Genomic DNA, 16,882 nt, shown 5'->3' on the forward strand with positions numbered 1-16,882 from the left:
CTGAGTTTTCCAAATTTGCTGGCATGTTGAGTGCAACACTTCCACAGCATCATCTTTCAGGATTTGAGATAGCTCAACTGGAATTCCATCACTTCCACTAGCTTTGTTCGTAGTGATGCTTGGGTTTCAGCTGTGGCCCTGCCCTCAATGGGTCATGTGACCTCTGGGCTTTTTCTTCTGCACGCTGGGCCTCGGTTTCCATGTTCGTCACCCCTGTCTTCCCCAGCAGCTCGGGGGATTGCTCCCCGAGTCCATTCCTCTCCTGGCCATCGCGGCCTTGCCTCCCCGGGGCACTGAGGTCCCGCGTCCGTGCTCAGAGCTGAGGGATGTGGGGGCCGTGCTCCACCCTTACTGCCGGAGTCGCCTCCTGCTGGAGGTGCTGGTGCGGCCCCGTAGGCGGGGTGTGACTCACGTGTCTTAAGAGCTTGGGACGAAGGCCGGGCACCCAGCAGGGCAAGGAGAGAAGGGTGCAGTAGCTGTGAGGCGTGCAGGGAGTCCCCTTCCACACCCCCGTGAGGAGTCGAGTCGTGGGGGGCTCTCAGTCCGCCCACACCCATCTTCCAGCCTTGTCTTCCAGCCTGAGGGCATCTTCTCCCGTGTCCTTAGTTAGAAGGTGGGCTCACCTCATACCGTAGTCTGGATCCAGCCCTGGATTGAATGTAAAAACAGTCCCCTAGTTCCTGTTACTTCTCATTAAAATCCCACCATTGTTTTGAGAAGGGCCACTGACTCTCTGGAAAGCCAGCCAGCTAGAGTATAGTTAAAGTGTTAGTTGCTCAGTCGTGTCCGACTCCGAGACCCCATGGACTGTAGCCCGCCAGGCTCCTCTGTCCACAGGATTCTCCAGACAAGAATACTAGAGTGGGTTGCCATGCCCTCCTCCAGGGGATCTTCCAGAGTCAGACATGACTGACACACACGCCAGAGTGCTAACTACATTCAGACCATCGTCTTGGTGATAACGGCCTTTCGCTTCTCTTGCTGAAATAGCATGAGGTTGACTCGGCGTGGCTGTCTGGAGGACAGGAGTCAAGGGCCCCAGTGGGCCTGGGCCCCCAGTGGCCGCGTGGCCATTGAGCGGGCAGCGTCCTTGCACGTTGGTCTCATCTCCCCAGAGGCTTCCTATCGTCAGGCGGGAGGAGTCCCACCCTGTGGCAGCAGAGGGAGCAGAGGCTTGTTGACCCCCGGGCCCCCTTTCCCATCCTTTGCTCACGGCTGCCCCGCAGGCGGGGCCCTCCCCGCCACAGGAGCCTGGAGCTGGAGCGGGGCTCTGGTCCGGACCAGCCGGCAGGCGCACGGTGCTGTCTGCCGCTGGCTCCTTGCACCCCTGGCCGCCGCCTTTCTCTCCTCGGTGTGCTGGTGGCGGTAACCAGAGGCAGGGACTCAAGTGAGGCAGGAGATCAGTGCCTCGGTGGCGGCTTGGTTCTCTCTCTGGGGGTGAAGGGCTCTGCCCTCATTCCACATCTGTTTTGTTTTTAGCATAATGATGCTTTGTGATGACTTACTGACTGTTCGCTAATCCCGGCTTAATGTTTCCAGCTGACCCAGAACGTTACTCCTTTGTAATTTATATTATTTAGCTATTCTTAACCTTGAGAGTGAAGCATCTTAGGTAAGTGTAATTAGAAATGCATATTTAGCACACAAGGAGTAATTTTCTTTATGCAGCTGTGCATTTGGGGGAAAAAAAAGCCCATCTGCGGGACTCTAAGGTTTCCATTTATAATAGAGATTTATTCTCCCAGAGGCCAGGAAGCCATAATCCTCTGAAAGCTCTTAATATCAATGCCAAAGGTAGTCCTCCCATGCATTCATTTATTCAGTGAGCGATGATTGAACCACTCTGTCTGACAGAGTGCCAGGCTGCCAGCCAGCCCCGGGGGCACCGCTGTGCCTGGAGGGACTCCCAGGGGAGCGACCTGACATTTAAGTGGGCGATAATGACTTCCCACAGCGGTGCCATGGCTGTCTACGCCGGACGTTGGAGTGGGGCGGGTGTGGGATTCAGTCCTGCCTTGGACAGGCTTTGGGACTGGCCGGACAGACCCCTGTCAAGGTGCAGTTTCTTCATGGGAGTGTGGGCGGCTCTGTAGGCCAGCAGTCTAGGGAGGCGAGGTCTTGCGAGTCAGTGGCTGCGTGTGCAGCCGTGTCCCGGTCTGTTGTGACTCGTTGCTGCTGTCTTGGTTCCGCCGCTGCGGCTGGCCTGCCTGGGGGCCCTGCTTGCCTCGACTGGCTTCTTCCCGTCTCGCCTGCCTTCATGCAGCCGGGCTCACGTTTACAACGGGGTGGGGCAGCCTGGCTTCTTGTCTCCAGCCTCTTCCAGAGCAGCCTGGCCTTCTCCTCGAGCTCTCGGCAGGGCAGTGCCCAGCCTGGGGCGGTGCTCAGTGAGTATCCATGGACTGTCGAGGTGGCAGCTCTCCCTGGCCTGCCAAGGAGCCGTGGAAGGACAGGGCCGTTGGGCTGTCTTCATCTGTGTGACGGGGTCTGAGAGGAGCCTGGCCAGCACCCTGCCTGCACCATCTAAGTTTGGAACAGCTGAGGTGTGTGCCGGAGGGGCCTGGTTTGCTCACCTACCTGGAACAGCTGGGTGGGAGGGCTGGCCTCGCCGTGGCCGCATGGGCTCCCCCAGTGCCTCCCCGTGGACTTAGCGTGTCCATGCAGTCAAGGGCGGAACCGAAGTCCACTGTTCTCCTCCGAGGGACAGCTCTGAGACTTGGGCAAGCTGGCAGGGCCTGTGGAGGACAGGGGGTGGGTGGAGCGCACACAGCCCATCCTCCCCCGGCTGACCAGTTAGGGAGGCTGGCCTTTGCTCCCCATCTGCAGGGGTGGCTCCCGGAGTGTGATCTCTGGATCAGTAGCGTCAGCATCCTGGAGTCTTCTCAGAAAGACAGATTCTCAAGCCCCACCTGGACCCACAAAGCAGAAACACCAGTGTGGGCCAGCCCTCTGGTTAAATGAGCTCTCCAGGTGACTCTGATAAGCGCAAGGACAGAGTTTCTGTGTCAGGAGACGTGCTGGAGGAGACAGGCTATCAAATTCAACTGGAGGCCCCCATGTTGGTCTCTCAGGCCTCCGAGTGGCCAGTGGGGGTCAGGGTAGCTGATGTTTTCTGTGTGAAGCAGGTCCTGGAACCAGGTGGGAGGGGAGTCCTTGGGGAAGGTCCTTCGTGTGGAAGTTGAAGAATGGAGAACCAGTTCTCTGTAGAGGGCGGGTGGGGAGCATGCTGCTTGCTCCTTCTCGAGCCTCCCCTCACCTGCAAAATGGGGCTAATCAGCTCTTCTCTGAAGGGTTTTGAGGTTTGAACTACACCATGAAGAGAGAAAATGGAATTCAATATATAATAATAGATGGCCATTAAAATGCAGTCTTAGGTCCTTACCCTCTCTTCCTATTGACCAGGATGTTCGGGAGGATCTCAGAAAGACGAGAGCAGATTACAGACCAGAAGAAGAAATTCTGAGTGCCAGAGTCAGTCTTGGCTGTTGGGGACAGAAGGCCAACCCAGGTGGGGCTCACAAAAGCGCCCCTGAGTCTCAGCTGCTCGGCCTTTGTCCTGAGGGTGGAGCCGCTGAAGTCTGGGCAGGACAGGAGGCTCTCATGTTGGCCTGTTATACCCACCGAGCTGGAAAAGCACTCGGTAAAGCAGCCGGTGAATTGATTCCCCTTGTGAAGATGAAGGGTGGAGGTCTCCAGAGAGGTGGAGTTTACCAGGGTCACCTGCTCCAAGGGCAGAGAAGTACCGCTGCCGGCCAAGCAGGCAGAAAGTTTGTTTTCTCTTTAAAGAGAGGAGTCTGCTGGAGTGAGAAAGAGGCAGAGGCCACAGGCTAGAAGAGTAGTTGAATAACTGAAGGCACCAGCAGAAGTAAATCAGGAGCAGCCGAGCTCCAGAGAAGTCAGGGCCTCGTGAGGTGCTGGCTTTGCAAGTGGTCAGTGTCTCGCGTCCTGAGTAGCCTCGCGGGGCTTCGGCCGCCCCTGAGTGTTTCCTTTCTGGAAGAAAGCCGTTAGTGGTGTGTCAACTGTGTGAGGAAGTGAGATCCGTGTGTCCGGCCCTGGTTAACAGACCAGGGGGCCCCAGGCCTGTCGCAGAGGCCACACGCGCCGAAGGTGGGCCCAACCGTGGTGACCGTGGTTCCACACCCGGGGCTGGAACGCTGTTAGCACAGATGAGAGGCAGACTTGACGTCGGATGGAGTCTGACCGTGCACTAGGCGCTGGGCCAGCAGGCTTGGGGTGGGCTCCGGCGCTTTGTCCTGTCCCCGACACCCGTGTACCCCCGTCCCAGGAGACTGAGGGTGGGGCTCGGGGCGCCCTGCCCCTGTGGGTCCGTGGCTGCAGGGGACAGGCCCCGGGGGCGAGGGCGAGGGCGGAGGCTGCCTGCCGCCGAGGAGGAGGCCGTCCTGTCCCCAGCCGTGGCGGGGAACAGTCTGGTCACGCGGGTCTGACAGACGGTGCATATGCTGGCCCACCGCCTCTCGTTTCCTGCCGAAACCTCCGCCCGCCTCTCTCTCTCCTTGGTCGGTGTTGTCTTCACACCGCCCTGACCACCGCCACGCGTGGTGCTGGGCGTTCTTGAGCAAGCACAGGCCGCCGCCTCTGGCGGGCTGCTGTGCGGCCTGCCGCATGCTCACGGTAGCCACTCACCCAGAGGGACGTGCGCCCGAGCAGCGCCGGCGTCTGTCCACCGTTCACCGGAGGCGTTCTCCATGCACACTCTTGGCGACACTGACGCAGTGCCTGCTGGAAACACAGATGCGTGCCCCCGTGAGGTATGCACCTACCGGGGTGACTTAGCTCAAAAAGCTCAACAACACACACGATGCTGGTGATGATGCAGAGCAACTGCAACTCCCTTACCTTGTTGGTGGGAGTCTAACACCTAATTTGGAAAACTGCAGATTCTTAGTAAATTAAACAGATGTTTGCCATAATGACCCGGTAAGTTCACCCTTAGGTATTTATCCAAGAGAAAAGCAAGTATTCACACATTCACAAAAAAAGACTTGCACAAGAGTTTGTTTATAGCAGCTTGACTTTTTAATGTGCTCAAATTGAAAACAGCTCAATGTCTATGGATTGGAGAGGGGGTAGATTGTGGTACGAGAGAGGGGTGTATGTGTGGCTGTCACATATGTCCTCTACACATAATAACATGGATGAAGCCCACAAGCATTATGTTGCGCTCAGGAAGCCAGCTATCATGAGAGCATGCTGGATGAGTCCACATATGTAAACAAGGCGCAAATCTAATCTGTGGTGGAACTTTCCGGAAAAGTGGTTGTCTACAGGAGTGTGTGTCTGATTAGCAGGGGCCCCAGGGGAACTTTCTCATTTGGTGGAAGTGTTTCATGTCTTTATTAGGCTGACAGTTACACGGGGAGTCATTGAATTGTATACTTAGCTATAGTCTTTCACTTTAAGTAACGTTTCAGTCAGTTCAGTTGCTTAGTCGTGTCCAACTCTTTGCGACCCCATGAATCGCAGCACGCCAGGCCTCCCTGTCCATCACCAACCCCCGGAGTTCACTGAGACTCACGTCCATCGAGTCAGTGATGCCATCCAGCCATCTCATCCTCTGTTGTCCCCTTCTCCTCCTGCCCCCAATCCCTCCCAGCATCAGAGTCTTTTCCAATGAGTCAACTCTTCGCATGAGGTGGCCAAAGTACTGGAGTTTCAGCTTTAGCATCATTCCTTCCAAAGAAATCCCAGGGCTGATCTCCTTCAGAATGGACTGGTTGGATCTCCTTGCAGTCCAAGGGACTCTCAAGAGTCTTTTCCAACACCACCGTTCAAAAGCTTCAATTCTTTAGCGCTCCTCACACCAAAAAGGAAACATTAACAGGTAATCAAACTCTAATAGGTAGATTTGCTTTTTACAGTGGCATATATTAGCAGTTATGAAACGCTCTCCGTGTATTTCGTGTGTGAGCAGTTGAGTAAATACATTGAGAATGATGAAAGTTAGGTCTCTCACATTAGAGAACGTTGTTACAGATGTGGGAAGGGGAAATGGGAATGAATTTTGTGGTCTCAATTTGAAACTTGAGCTATCACCCTGAACTTCCTGTCCTGTTTGTGTTTATTTCTGTATCTTTGTCCATATATGTACTTATATCCATATCTGTCTATGGTGAGATGCCAATATTTGCGTGTATGTGTATACAGACACAGATGTGCACATATGAATATACATATTTTTCAGGTTTGTTCACTGAAAAAGCCTTGAAGCAAGCATCTTAGTAGTAATGAGTGATGTTGTTAGAAAATTGTCAATGAATGCAAAACTAGTGCGTGAAAATTTAATGAGGAATAAGGTGTTTATCAACTCTCAAAGCATCTCCACACTAATTACTTGTTAATTACTAAGGAAAAACAGGTATGGTACAAAGGAGAAGCCTTGCAGACACCATATTGTCATTTTCTATCTATCTGTCTCTCTCTCTCTCTCTGGAAGAGAGAGGATTAAAATATATGGCAAAACCATCACAATATTGTAAATTATCCTCTGATTTAAAAATAACATTAAAAAATAATGGGAGAAAATGTGAGCAGTCTTTGAATTGGGTAATGGGGTGATGTTTTGTACTTTCAAATTTTCTGTCACTTTGAAATAATATTGAAGTGAAAAGTTTAAAAGATAGACCTTAACGTCATAGAAGAAAATGGGGGAGAATTATATTTTATGACCGTGGAGTGTGGAGAGGGTATCTAATCATGATTCAGGAACCATGAACAATGTGCAAGAGATGTAAGGTAAAAGATTGATGCGTTAACTGCAAAAAATTAAACATTTCTTCCAAGCAAAGAACATCCTGTACTAAGTCGCTTCAATTGTGTCTGACTCTTTGTGAAGCTATGGACTGTAGCCCTCCAGGCTCTTCTGTCCATGGTATTCTCCAGGCAAGAATACCAGAGTGGTATTTCCTTCTCCAAAAGAGCATCCTAAATAAATCCAAAGACACTGTCCCACTGTGAAAAAATATTTGCAGCTTGTATCACATTTAAGGAGTAAATATATTGAGAATGATGAAAGTTAGTTAATAATCTCCTAGATATGTGGAAGAAAAAAACTGACAGGTCAGTTTTAAAAAATGGTCAAATGATGTGAACCTGTATTTCACATCAGAAAAAGATGAATTGGCTCCTTTTTTTGGTACCAGAAATCAGATTTTTGACATAGCCTTTTAACAGTCTCCAGACACATCCCTCGGAGAAGGCAGTGGCACCCCACTCCAGTGCTCTTGCCTGGAAAATCCCATGGACAGAGGAGCCTGGTAGGCTGCAGTCCATGGGGTCATTGGGAAGTGCTCTTGCCTGGAAAATCCCATGGACAGAGGAGCCTGGTAGGCTGCAGTCCATGGGGTCATTGGGAGTTGGACACGACTGAGTGACTTCACTTTCACTTTTCACTTTCATGCATTGGAGAAGGAAATGGCAACCCACTCCAGTATTCTTGCCTGGAGAATCCCAGGGACGGGGGAGCCTGGTGGGCTCACAGAGTCGGACACACAGACACCACTGAATCGACTTAGCAGCAGCAGCAGACACATCCCTCTCCATCTAGACCTCGCGTCCTAACCCTTCTCAGTCCCTAAGGTACTTCGGGGCCTCTTGAATAGAAGCTGTTCTAATGGCTGGTACTGCTAAGATCCATTCCTGCATTATTGTGGATGTACCATTTAATTTGTAGTCACTTGGCATTTTTAAGGCATAATTAACGCTGAAGAAAGACTTTGGCCAGAAGTGCTAATTAACTGTAAAGTGATGGTAATGCTTTCATTTGTGTGTTTCATTGACCTTAAGTTAACAGTAGGACTGGCCTCCTGGGGTATGAACCTCAGCTGGGCCCTGAGGTCCTTGGCTTATTAAGTGAATAACATCACGGCTGTTAATCTTGTGTCATATCACAGAAATAGGGAAGAGGCGAACCTGTGGCAACAGGTCCATCTGAGGTCTTTAAAAATCAGAGATCAATTTCTTAGACATATAAATTAGTTAGGGTGCTGCTCAGGCTGATTGTTTTTCTCTGGCTCTGGCCTTAGTTAGATTAGAAGTCGTGGAACATTAGATTAGCATTATGAAACGAACAGTAACGATTCACATGAGAATTGTGGGAAGACTCAGATTTTACAGATGTGTGTACCCAGGACTGGAGAAAGAACGTGACTTTTCCAAGGTCATGTGAGGTTCTAAGAGTGAATCGAAACCTTGCTTCTTGACCCTGGCTCCGGCTAGAACCTGGGATTCCTGAGGCTCCACGCTCATCCTCAGACACAGGTGGTGCTCCATCAGCGTGCCCCACACGATGGCTTTGGAGTCTTCTGTTTGAGTGTCTGCAAGTCATCACCTGAGATCAGGATCAGTTTCTAAAATCACCTTTATTGAGTGTAATTTGCATTCTATAAAATGCAGCCACACTAACTGTATAAAAGTTTTATAAAATGTAAAAAAGTTTTATAAGAACTGTATAAAAAGCTCAGTCGTGTCTGACTCTTTGCGACCCCATGGACTGTCGCCCGCCAGGCTCCTCCATCCATGGGATTCTTGAGGCAAGAATACTGGAGTGGGTTGCCATTTCCTTATCCAGGGGATCTTCTAGACCCAGGGATCTTACCAGGGTCTCCCGCACTGCAGGCAAGACTCTTTACCATCTGAGCTACCAGGGAAGTCCATCAAGATACAGAATATTCTTACTGCCGCAAGTTTCCCTGACTCCTTTATAGCCAGTCCTCTTCCTGCCCCGCAACCCCGGAGACGCTGATCTGCTTTTTGTCCTAAAGAGTAACCTTTTCTAGCATCTCTTATACATGCAAGCCTACAGTATGTACTCTTTTCTTTCTGGCCTCTTTCACTCAGAATGATGATTTGGAGATTTTCTCGTGTTGTGTCTGTCAGTAGTTGGCTCCATTTCGTTGCTCAGCAGTATTCCATAAAATTTGTTCATCTAGTCACCTACCTCCTGTTGGACATTGAGACTACATTAAACTTGTACTATGAATAAAGTTCCCAGGGACATTTACACATATGTTCTTGGTATGGATTTATATTTTTATTTTTCTTGGTAGGAGTTTCATTACTGAATAATTTATTAACTCTATGCTGAAGTTTATAAGGAATTGCTTTTTTGTTTTCCAAAGTGATTGTAAATTTTACCTTACCACTAGCAATTTCTGAGAGTTCTAGTAGATAATTTAGGATTTTTTTGTGTGTGTGGATACATGACTGTGTCATCTATGAAAAGACAGTTTTATTTCTTCCTTTCTGACATATATGATTTTAATTTCATGCTTTATTGGCTTCCCTAGGATCTCTATTACATTGTTGATTGAAGTAATGGCAGCTATGTCCTTGCCTTACTCTAGATTTTAGAGGCAAAACATTGTTTATGATTAAGTTGGTTTTAACTGCAAGTTTTTCACGGGTGCACTTTGTGGATTGAAGCCGTTCCTTTTTATGCCTATTTTGCTGAGATTTTTAAAGAAATCATAAATAGGTTTTGAATTTTTTCAATTGCATTCTTTGCAGCTATTGAGATAATCATATGGCTCTTCTGTTTTCTCTGTTAATAGTTTGTTAATATGGTGAATGACATTGATTGATTTCTAATGTTAAACCAAACCTTCGATTGTTAAGCTTACTTGGTCATGATGTATTACTCATTTTAAATATTACTGTATTTGACTCAGTAATAATTGACGATTTTTACATCTAAATTCACGAGGAATATAGGCCTGTGCTTTCTTTGTAAGCTCTTTGCTTTTAGCATTTGGATAATACTGGCCTCATAAAAAGAATGGGAACTTTTTCTCCCTTTTTTTCCTGAATGTGTTTGTATAAACTGGTGTTGTATCTAAAATTAGGTTTTGATAGAATTCAGCTGGGAAGCCATCTGAGTTTGGGGTTTCTTTTAGGAGGGTGTGTTAATTTATAAGTCTCATGCTCACTTATAAATCCCGTGTTAATTTATGAATCCTGTGTCTTCAGTTGGCGGGCGGTTGAGTCTCCTGCTTCTCATTGGTTCCGTTTGGTAACGTGCACCCGTCACCTGAGTTGCTCAGTCTGCTGGCGCGAAGTTGCTTTCCCTCTTTCTTTATCGTCCCTTCATGTGCGTGTGCTCTGTGCTGATGGGCATTTTCATTCCTGACATCAGTAACCAGTTTCTCACTTCTTGTTTCCTTGATCAGCCTAACTTAGAGGGTTGTCGCTTTAATTGGTACTTTCATGAAATGAGTTTTAGTTTAATTGATTTTTTCTTTCATCGTTTGTCCAATTTCTATTTAATAATCGCCCAATCCTCTCTTCCTTGCTGGGTTGTGGTCTCTCCTTCTACAACTCTGCCCTGGACACACACCGTCCTCTTTTCTCCTGTATCCTCGTATATCCAGGGCCCTTCTCTGTGACATAGTGTAGCACAGCGGTCTTAGGGGTCCGGGGCTTGTGTCTTTGGCTAGACCTGAGCCCACAGGGATGGCGTCATGTCTTCTGCCACAGTCCCTCACACTAGTGCACACCCATCCAGGGTGAGTGAGTGGATGGGTGGACGGATGGGTGAGCACTGCTCTGGGCAGTCCCGTACACGGAAGACCACGGGCTATGCAGCCGTGCAGCTCTGTGCCTGAGCCTGGGCCCGTGGCCTCGGCCACTCACTGAGCTGCTCATTTATGCTGGACTCTCCTTGGAGGGCTCTTAATGTTAGAGCCCGTGTGTGAGGCTCAGGGAGCACAGCATCTGGCACTTAGTAGGTGCTCAGTAAAAGGCAGCTCTTGAAAGACCTTTCATTTCAGCTCAAATAACAAATTATTATACAGCTAGAAAAGAAATACTTTTTCTGTAATTCTTTGCCCATTTCTGATTTGTATAATAAATCTTCCCTGAAATTGAACCATCACGTGTCTGAAGAAGAAGTCTTAGGGCATAGTGGTGCATTGTCTCCCCTTACATTCTCATTGAAATAAAGCTTGGGCATCCCATGTCTTTTCCCTTATCAGCCCACATTATGGCTTTATTAAAATATTCTACATTCATGGATATGAGAAGGCATTTTTTTTTAATCAAGGAAGGAAGGCAGTAGTATGCAATAATTTCACAGAATCTCTTCTGTGATTTCATAAATTACATATTTCCCCCCATGATTATATCTTTTACTTGCTTCTCTACAGAGTAAGGAAATAGCCAATTCCAAGAAAATAAAAATACGGTTCCTTCTTTGCTGTCTGGTACTTGCTGGTTACCTCTCTGTGTGTAGTTTTCGCTTATTTCCCAGGTGGTTTCTACTCTATCACTCCCTGGGGACAACTTGTAAGTTTACTTTAAAGAACAGAAAATCCAGCATGAATTTTTTTTTATTCCTTCACAGATTTTGGCTTTTCAAGGCCATTGTTGAGAATCTGTTGATTTCCTTGACCTGCATTTGCAGAGGCTGCCGTGAATATAGTGGGTGGTGGATTGGCGGTTCATTTATCACTTAATTTACTCAGACATCCCTTGACTTGACACTGAGCTCTCTGAGGTCAGGGACCCTCCTGTATTCACTGTTCTAAGCACAGGTCCAGGCGCTCAGAAAGTACCCAGGAAGTGATTGGAAAGATGATTGAAAGAAGAGGCCAAACAAATGGAAGTCTGTTGGATTAAAAAAGTTATTACAGAAAGGATTGTTAGGATGTGTGTATGAGGGGGTCTCACCTTGTGCTGACAAGGGTTTTCAAAAGTTTAAGTCATAAACTTGGCCGTCCTTTTGAGATTATAGTGCAGTGCTGTATGCTGTGGAAAAAGAATTTCGGATTTTGGTGAGACTAAAATATGCTTATTATTATTATTTTTAATCTGTATTTCATTGAGTCCTTTTAAAGTAAGGCAGTACAGCCATCTTACTGGAAATGGGGCGGGGGGCATGAAGGAGGAGCAACATTTATACAGGTTCAGAGAATCAGTAGCACCAAAGTTCAGGGGAACCTGTAAACACGTCCACCTTGAAGAGTGGTGGGAGACGAGTTGGAACAATGAGCTTTTAAAATGGGACTGAAGGACTTGAGTAGGCATTTTTCCAATGATATGCAAATAGCCAGTAAGCATATAAAAAGATGCTCAACACCGTTAGTCATTAGGGAAATGCAGATCAAAACCAAAATGAGATACCACTTCACCCCCATTAGGATGGTGATTATTGAAAACAACCAATCAACCAGGAAAAAATAAGTATTGCTGAGGATGTGGAGAAATTGGAATCCCTATGCACGGCTGTTAGGAATGTTAAATAGCTCTGTCACAGTGGGACAGGGTATGGTGGTTCTTTAAAGAGATTAGATACAGGATTATCTTCTGATCCAGCAGTTCCACTTCTGGGGGATAAACCCAAAGGAATTGAAAGCAGAGATTCAGACAGGTGTTTGCACATGCACGTTCACAGCAGCGTTAATCACGATGGCCAGTAAGTGAAGGCAACCCCAGTGTTTGTTGGTGAGTGAATGGATACACAGAACGTGGCACATCCATTCGGTGGAATATTATTCAACTTTAAAAAGGAATTATTTTCTGAAACGACACTGCTGAACCGTGGAAACACTAGTCGCAACAGACAAAAGTGCTGCGATTCCACCTCCATGAGGCCTCTAGAGCAGCCAGATTCGTGGAGACAGAAAGGAGAACGGTGGCTGCCAGAGGCCGGGCAGAGCGGAGGAGGGATTTTTGTGTGGTTTGTGTAGTGTTTCAGTTTGGGAAGATGAAAGAGTTCTGGAAATGGATGGTGGTGATGTTTATACAACAATGGGGAAGTGCCTAATGCCAAATAACTGTACACTTAGCAATGGTTAAAATGGTAAGTTTTATCTGTATTTTACCACACTACAAAAAATGTTAAATGGCATTAGAATCCATTTCCCCTTTCTTCCTATTTTAAGCCACGTTGTCTTCAGGTATCGAGTGGTCAGGGTGCAGAGGGAGAAAGGAGTCTGTTTAACGAGTGCCTGCTTGAGCTTATACTTCACTTTCTCACTGAGTCTTCATTAAAGTCCAGTGAGATAGGTGTTAATTATTAGCCCCATTTAACAGTTGAGAAACTGAGGCTGAGTGGTGGGATAACACGCTCAAGATCTCACTTAGCCAGAGCATCAAGCCGAGCTTAAACTGGCCTCCCTCCCTGCTCCCCACCCGCTGTACCAGGCTGCTTGTCTCTGGGATTTTTGTCCGTGTCCCTCCCAGAGGAGATCCGTCCTCCAGCTGGGATGGCGCCTGACAGCACGCACATATGGTGGTTTTCTTTCATTTTAAGCACTTTCGTAGCTGTGCCTGCCTCTCCTTTGGAGAGGAGGAATGGGTCAATGAAAGCAGTTGCTGCTGCTGCTGCTAAGTCACTTCAGTCATGTCTGACTCTTCGTGACCCCATGGACTGCAGCCCACCAGGCTCCTCCGTCCATGGGATTTTCCAGGCAAGAGTACTGGAGTGGGTTGCCATTGCCTGAGGGCTAAGCCCTGTGTCTCGCGTGGACAGCTTATTGAGTCGTGACTGGTGGGGCACGGGGAGGAGGGCAGGCGGGTGGGCCTGTCCTGCGGATGGGACGCGTGGCTTCCCGCAGCTCTCGCGGGTGGGCATGTGCTCGAATCCCCACCCTGAACACGTGGCTTTGAGGCCCCATCAGCACTGTCAGCCCCGACAGTGCTCCCAGCTCACCCTCCCTCTTTCTTTTCTGGGAAACGCCCATACTAGGGTCATCGGAGCCCAGCCAGTCTCCAGATGTGGTGGACACTTTCTCAGGCCCTGTTTACCTGGCTTGGCTGCAGCAGTGGGTGTTCCGTCCCTCCTCCCCAAAGCTCTGCCCTCCTTGGGTTTCCATGACCCCAGCCGTTTGTCTCTTGGTGTGTTATCATCTCTGGAATTATTCCTAATCCAAGGTCCCCATGATTGACGGCTATGTTTGCTTCTTAAGAGTTTTATTAGTCAACTTCTTATGTGAAGGAGCATCTGATAAATATTTCAGCTGTGCTGGCCGCCTGTGGTCTCTGTTGCATATTCTTCTTTGGTTTTGCCATTTGTTTTGTTGTGCAGCCCTTTAAAAATGTAAAAGACTGTTCTCAGCCCCAGGGCACGCAGAGCCAGGCTGCTGGCCAGGTGTGGCCCCTGGGCCGCTGTGTGCTGTTGCCTGTTTTAGGGCCTTACTGGGGAAGGCTGAGTCATTTTAGTGAGGAGCTGAGCTGGGGTTGAGATTTCCTGTTGCCATGGTTACTGCTGGTGCGGCACAGGCTCTGGATCATGCTGGGGGAGGGGGAGGAAGGTGGTAGGGGCTGCTGAGGTTCCAGGCATTTTTCCCATAAAGGCCCTGAGCCCTCCCTGCCTGCCAGCACCTGGACGGGGGTCTCTGCACACCTTCCATCCTACCCCAGGGGCTTCCTCCTGGGGGCCCGCAGGAGCAGAGGGGTGCCCCTCTGTTGTCCTCCCCCTGCCGCCATCCCTGGTTGGAGCTGCACCCCGCATCGCGGGCGTGGGCTCTCGGAGTCCCTGCCCCTCTCCCGGTAGCACCAGCCTCTGCCTGGTCTAGAGGTGGGCACTCTGAACGGGCTTCCCGCTCTGTCTCTAGTGGTGTCGCTCTAGGATCCTGGCCCTCCTGTCCTCGCCTCACTAGGATGGATATTTACCCCTGCCTGTGTGCCCTTGGCATTGGTCACCCCTCCTCCAGAAGCTAAAGATTTTGCTTTGGAGGAGAGAAGGGTGTGGATGGGGGCGGGATGGGGGCAAGGGGTTGGAGCTGGGTTTTCGTTTCGTGTTTTTCCCCTGGTGGCTGCTGACCACATGCTCCAGGCCTGTACTACCCAGGGAGGCTCCCCTGCACCTCTGTCCCTGCCAGTCCCCCAGGGGAGGTCCTTGGAGAAGAGCCTGGCGTGGGCGGGAACTGTCGCTGCATCTGGAGGATGTCCACTATCTGTAGAGCCCCTCCTCAGCCCTTAGAAGTTCATGGACTGACTGACTTCGTGAACTGACTCCTTGCCAGCTTGTGTGGGGGGCTGGCTCTGCCCCTGGTCGGGTGTCCCCACGATGTCCCTCCTGGAAGGAACTTGTTCCTGCTTGGCCTTCTGGCTCCATGGCTGCCCCATGACCTTATCTGCATGAGTCTGGGGCTCATCAGCCTTACTCACTGTTAGCCTAGGAGCCATGCTCCAGCTCCCTCATGGAAGCCCCCACCCACCCCCACAACCTGATCTGTGTGTTTAAATGATGCTGACTGAAATGCACTTGTCTCTCTGAAATGCTAGATCCCATCACAGAATCATCCTCGAGTTTCTCTCCATTCGTGTTTGCAGGCTGAGAATCGTGCGTGTTGTTAGCTGCGGGGCATCGTTGGAGGAAGGATGGCACCAGGGTGAGGTGCCAGTGGCCGCCTGGTGGAGCTGCCCAGTGCCCATTGCTTCACCAGCCGGGGTCACCTTCCCCTCACCTGGGGGAGGCCGGCCACGTGGCTGGATGGTGGTCGGCTCAGGGAGTAGTAAGTGACCTTTTTTTGTTTCCTTCCATCTTTTTAGACCCTGGAAGCTGTCCTGAACTTCAAATACTCCGGAGGCCCAGGCCACGTTGAAGGGTATTACAGGAACCTGGCCCTGGGGCTGCACGTGGAGGTGGAGCCGTCTGTGTTCTTCACGCGGGTCAGCACCCTGCCGGCCACCAGGTACGTGCACCTCAGCTCTTGGCCAGCCTTGCTCTCGCGGCTGACGGCGCTGCACCCGCAGTTCTGGCCGTGGTGTCATCTTGGTCCCACCGCCCAGAGTGCCAGGGTCAGCCTCCCCAGGTCTTCATCAGATGAACAGGCAGTGCAGGGAAATGCCTCTTCGGGAAGACGGGCTGGGCGGGCTTCCCTCTTGCCCCACGCCGTGGTGATCGCGTCCTCTCTGCAGCGTGCTTGCTTGTCGTCGTGGGGCGGGACACGGCCCCGCTCCTTGTCCCGAGCCCGGGCCTCACTCCGGTCCGGCGCAGGCCTCCATCAGCAGGGACTCGGCACATGGCCTGTGCCTTGGATGCTCCTGGAGGAGTCCAGCCTGTCTGTCTCTGTCCCGCTGTCCTCCCAGGAGGACTGTGCAGGGCCAGGCCAGCCAGCATCTCGGCCCGCTCTTCCTGGAGCCCCCAGCCATCGAGAGGGTGGGCCATTCTGCCCAGAGCGCCCTCCCTTAGGGAGGCTTTTCCTCCTGCTTGGTTCTCCTGGCCTAGCCTTCCTTCAGGGAGGAAGAAATCAGTTTGTCTCCTTCAGATCCAGAAGAGGCCAGAGATACTAGAGGTTGTTCCTCCCTTAGGTGGGAGAATGACAGTTTCTCACCCGAAACTTTGACCTGTGGTGACCTGGGGATAGTGCTGGGTGGGGCTGCAGACACCTGGAGACCCTGTGGGGTTGGATTCCTGCCCAGGTGGTGAGCAGCCTTCGGAAGGCAGGTCCTGACCCCCCGGGTGCTTCCACATCCCCCTGTCCAGGGACACCTTACCTCTCCGGGTAGCATGGACTGGCCTAGTGGTACTTATGCTTAATGGAGTTAAGGCTGTCTTTACCTGTCCGTCCTTGACCATGAGGGGAGAGACCGTTATGTGCAGCAACCCCCTCCACCCTTGGGCTCTATCGTCCACAGAGTATAACGGGGGGATGTTAATGTCGATAGAAAACTCTCTTTAGAGTGATACAGCGCTCCCCCCCCCCCTCCCGCCCCCAAAAGTAAGTGCAGTTTGAGTTCATAGGAAAGACTGCTTTTCTCCCAGCCCCGGGGAATGGCCTCAGTGAGAATCAATGGCTGAGCTTGGGCTTTTCAGCATCTCATTTCATCATCTATCACTTTTTCAATCCACAGAGTAATGGTCTCTCTTGCCAGCGCTCGCCTCTGTTTTGAATTTGTAAAAGGCATCAAAGCACTTGCCGGC

At 50.3% G+C, this 16,882-nt stretch overlaps 1 protein-coding gene across 3 annotated transcripts in view; it reads left to right on the plus strand.

Annotated features, from left to right (window-relative positions):
• Positions 1–16,882, plus strand: part of TRAPPC9 (trafficking protein particle complex subunit 9) — a 388,568-nt gene that overhangs the window by 213,347 nt on the left and 158,339 nt on the right. For all 3 annotated transcript variants that reach the window (XM_055545646.1, XM_055545647.1, XM_055545645.1), the window contains one exon: positions 15,508–15,650. In XM_055545646.1, coding sequence (XP_055401621.1) covers positions 15,508–15,650 — 143 coding nt within the window. The remainder of the gene's footprint in view (positions 1–15,507; positions 15,651–16,882) is intronic.

The sequence above is a fragment of the Bubalus kerabau genome, chromosome 14, assembly GCF_029407905.1.
Source record: "Bubalus kerabau isolate K-KA32 ecotype Philippines breed swamp buffalo chromosome 14, PCC_UOA_SB_1v2, whole genome shotgun sequence".
NCBI lineage: Eukaryota > Metazoa > Chordata > Mammalia > Artiodactyla > Bovidae > Bubalus > Bubalus kerabau.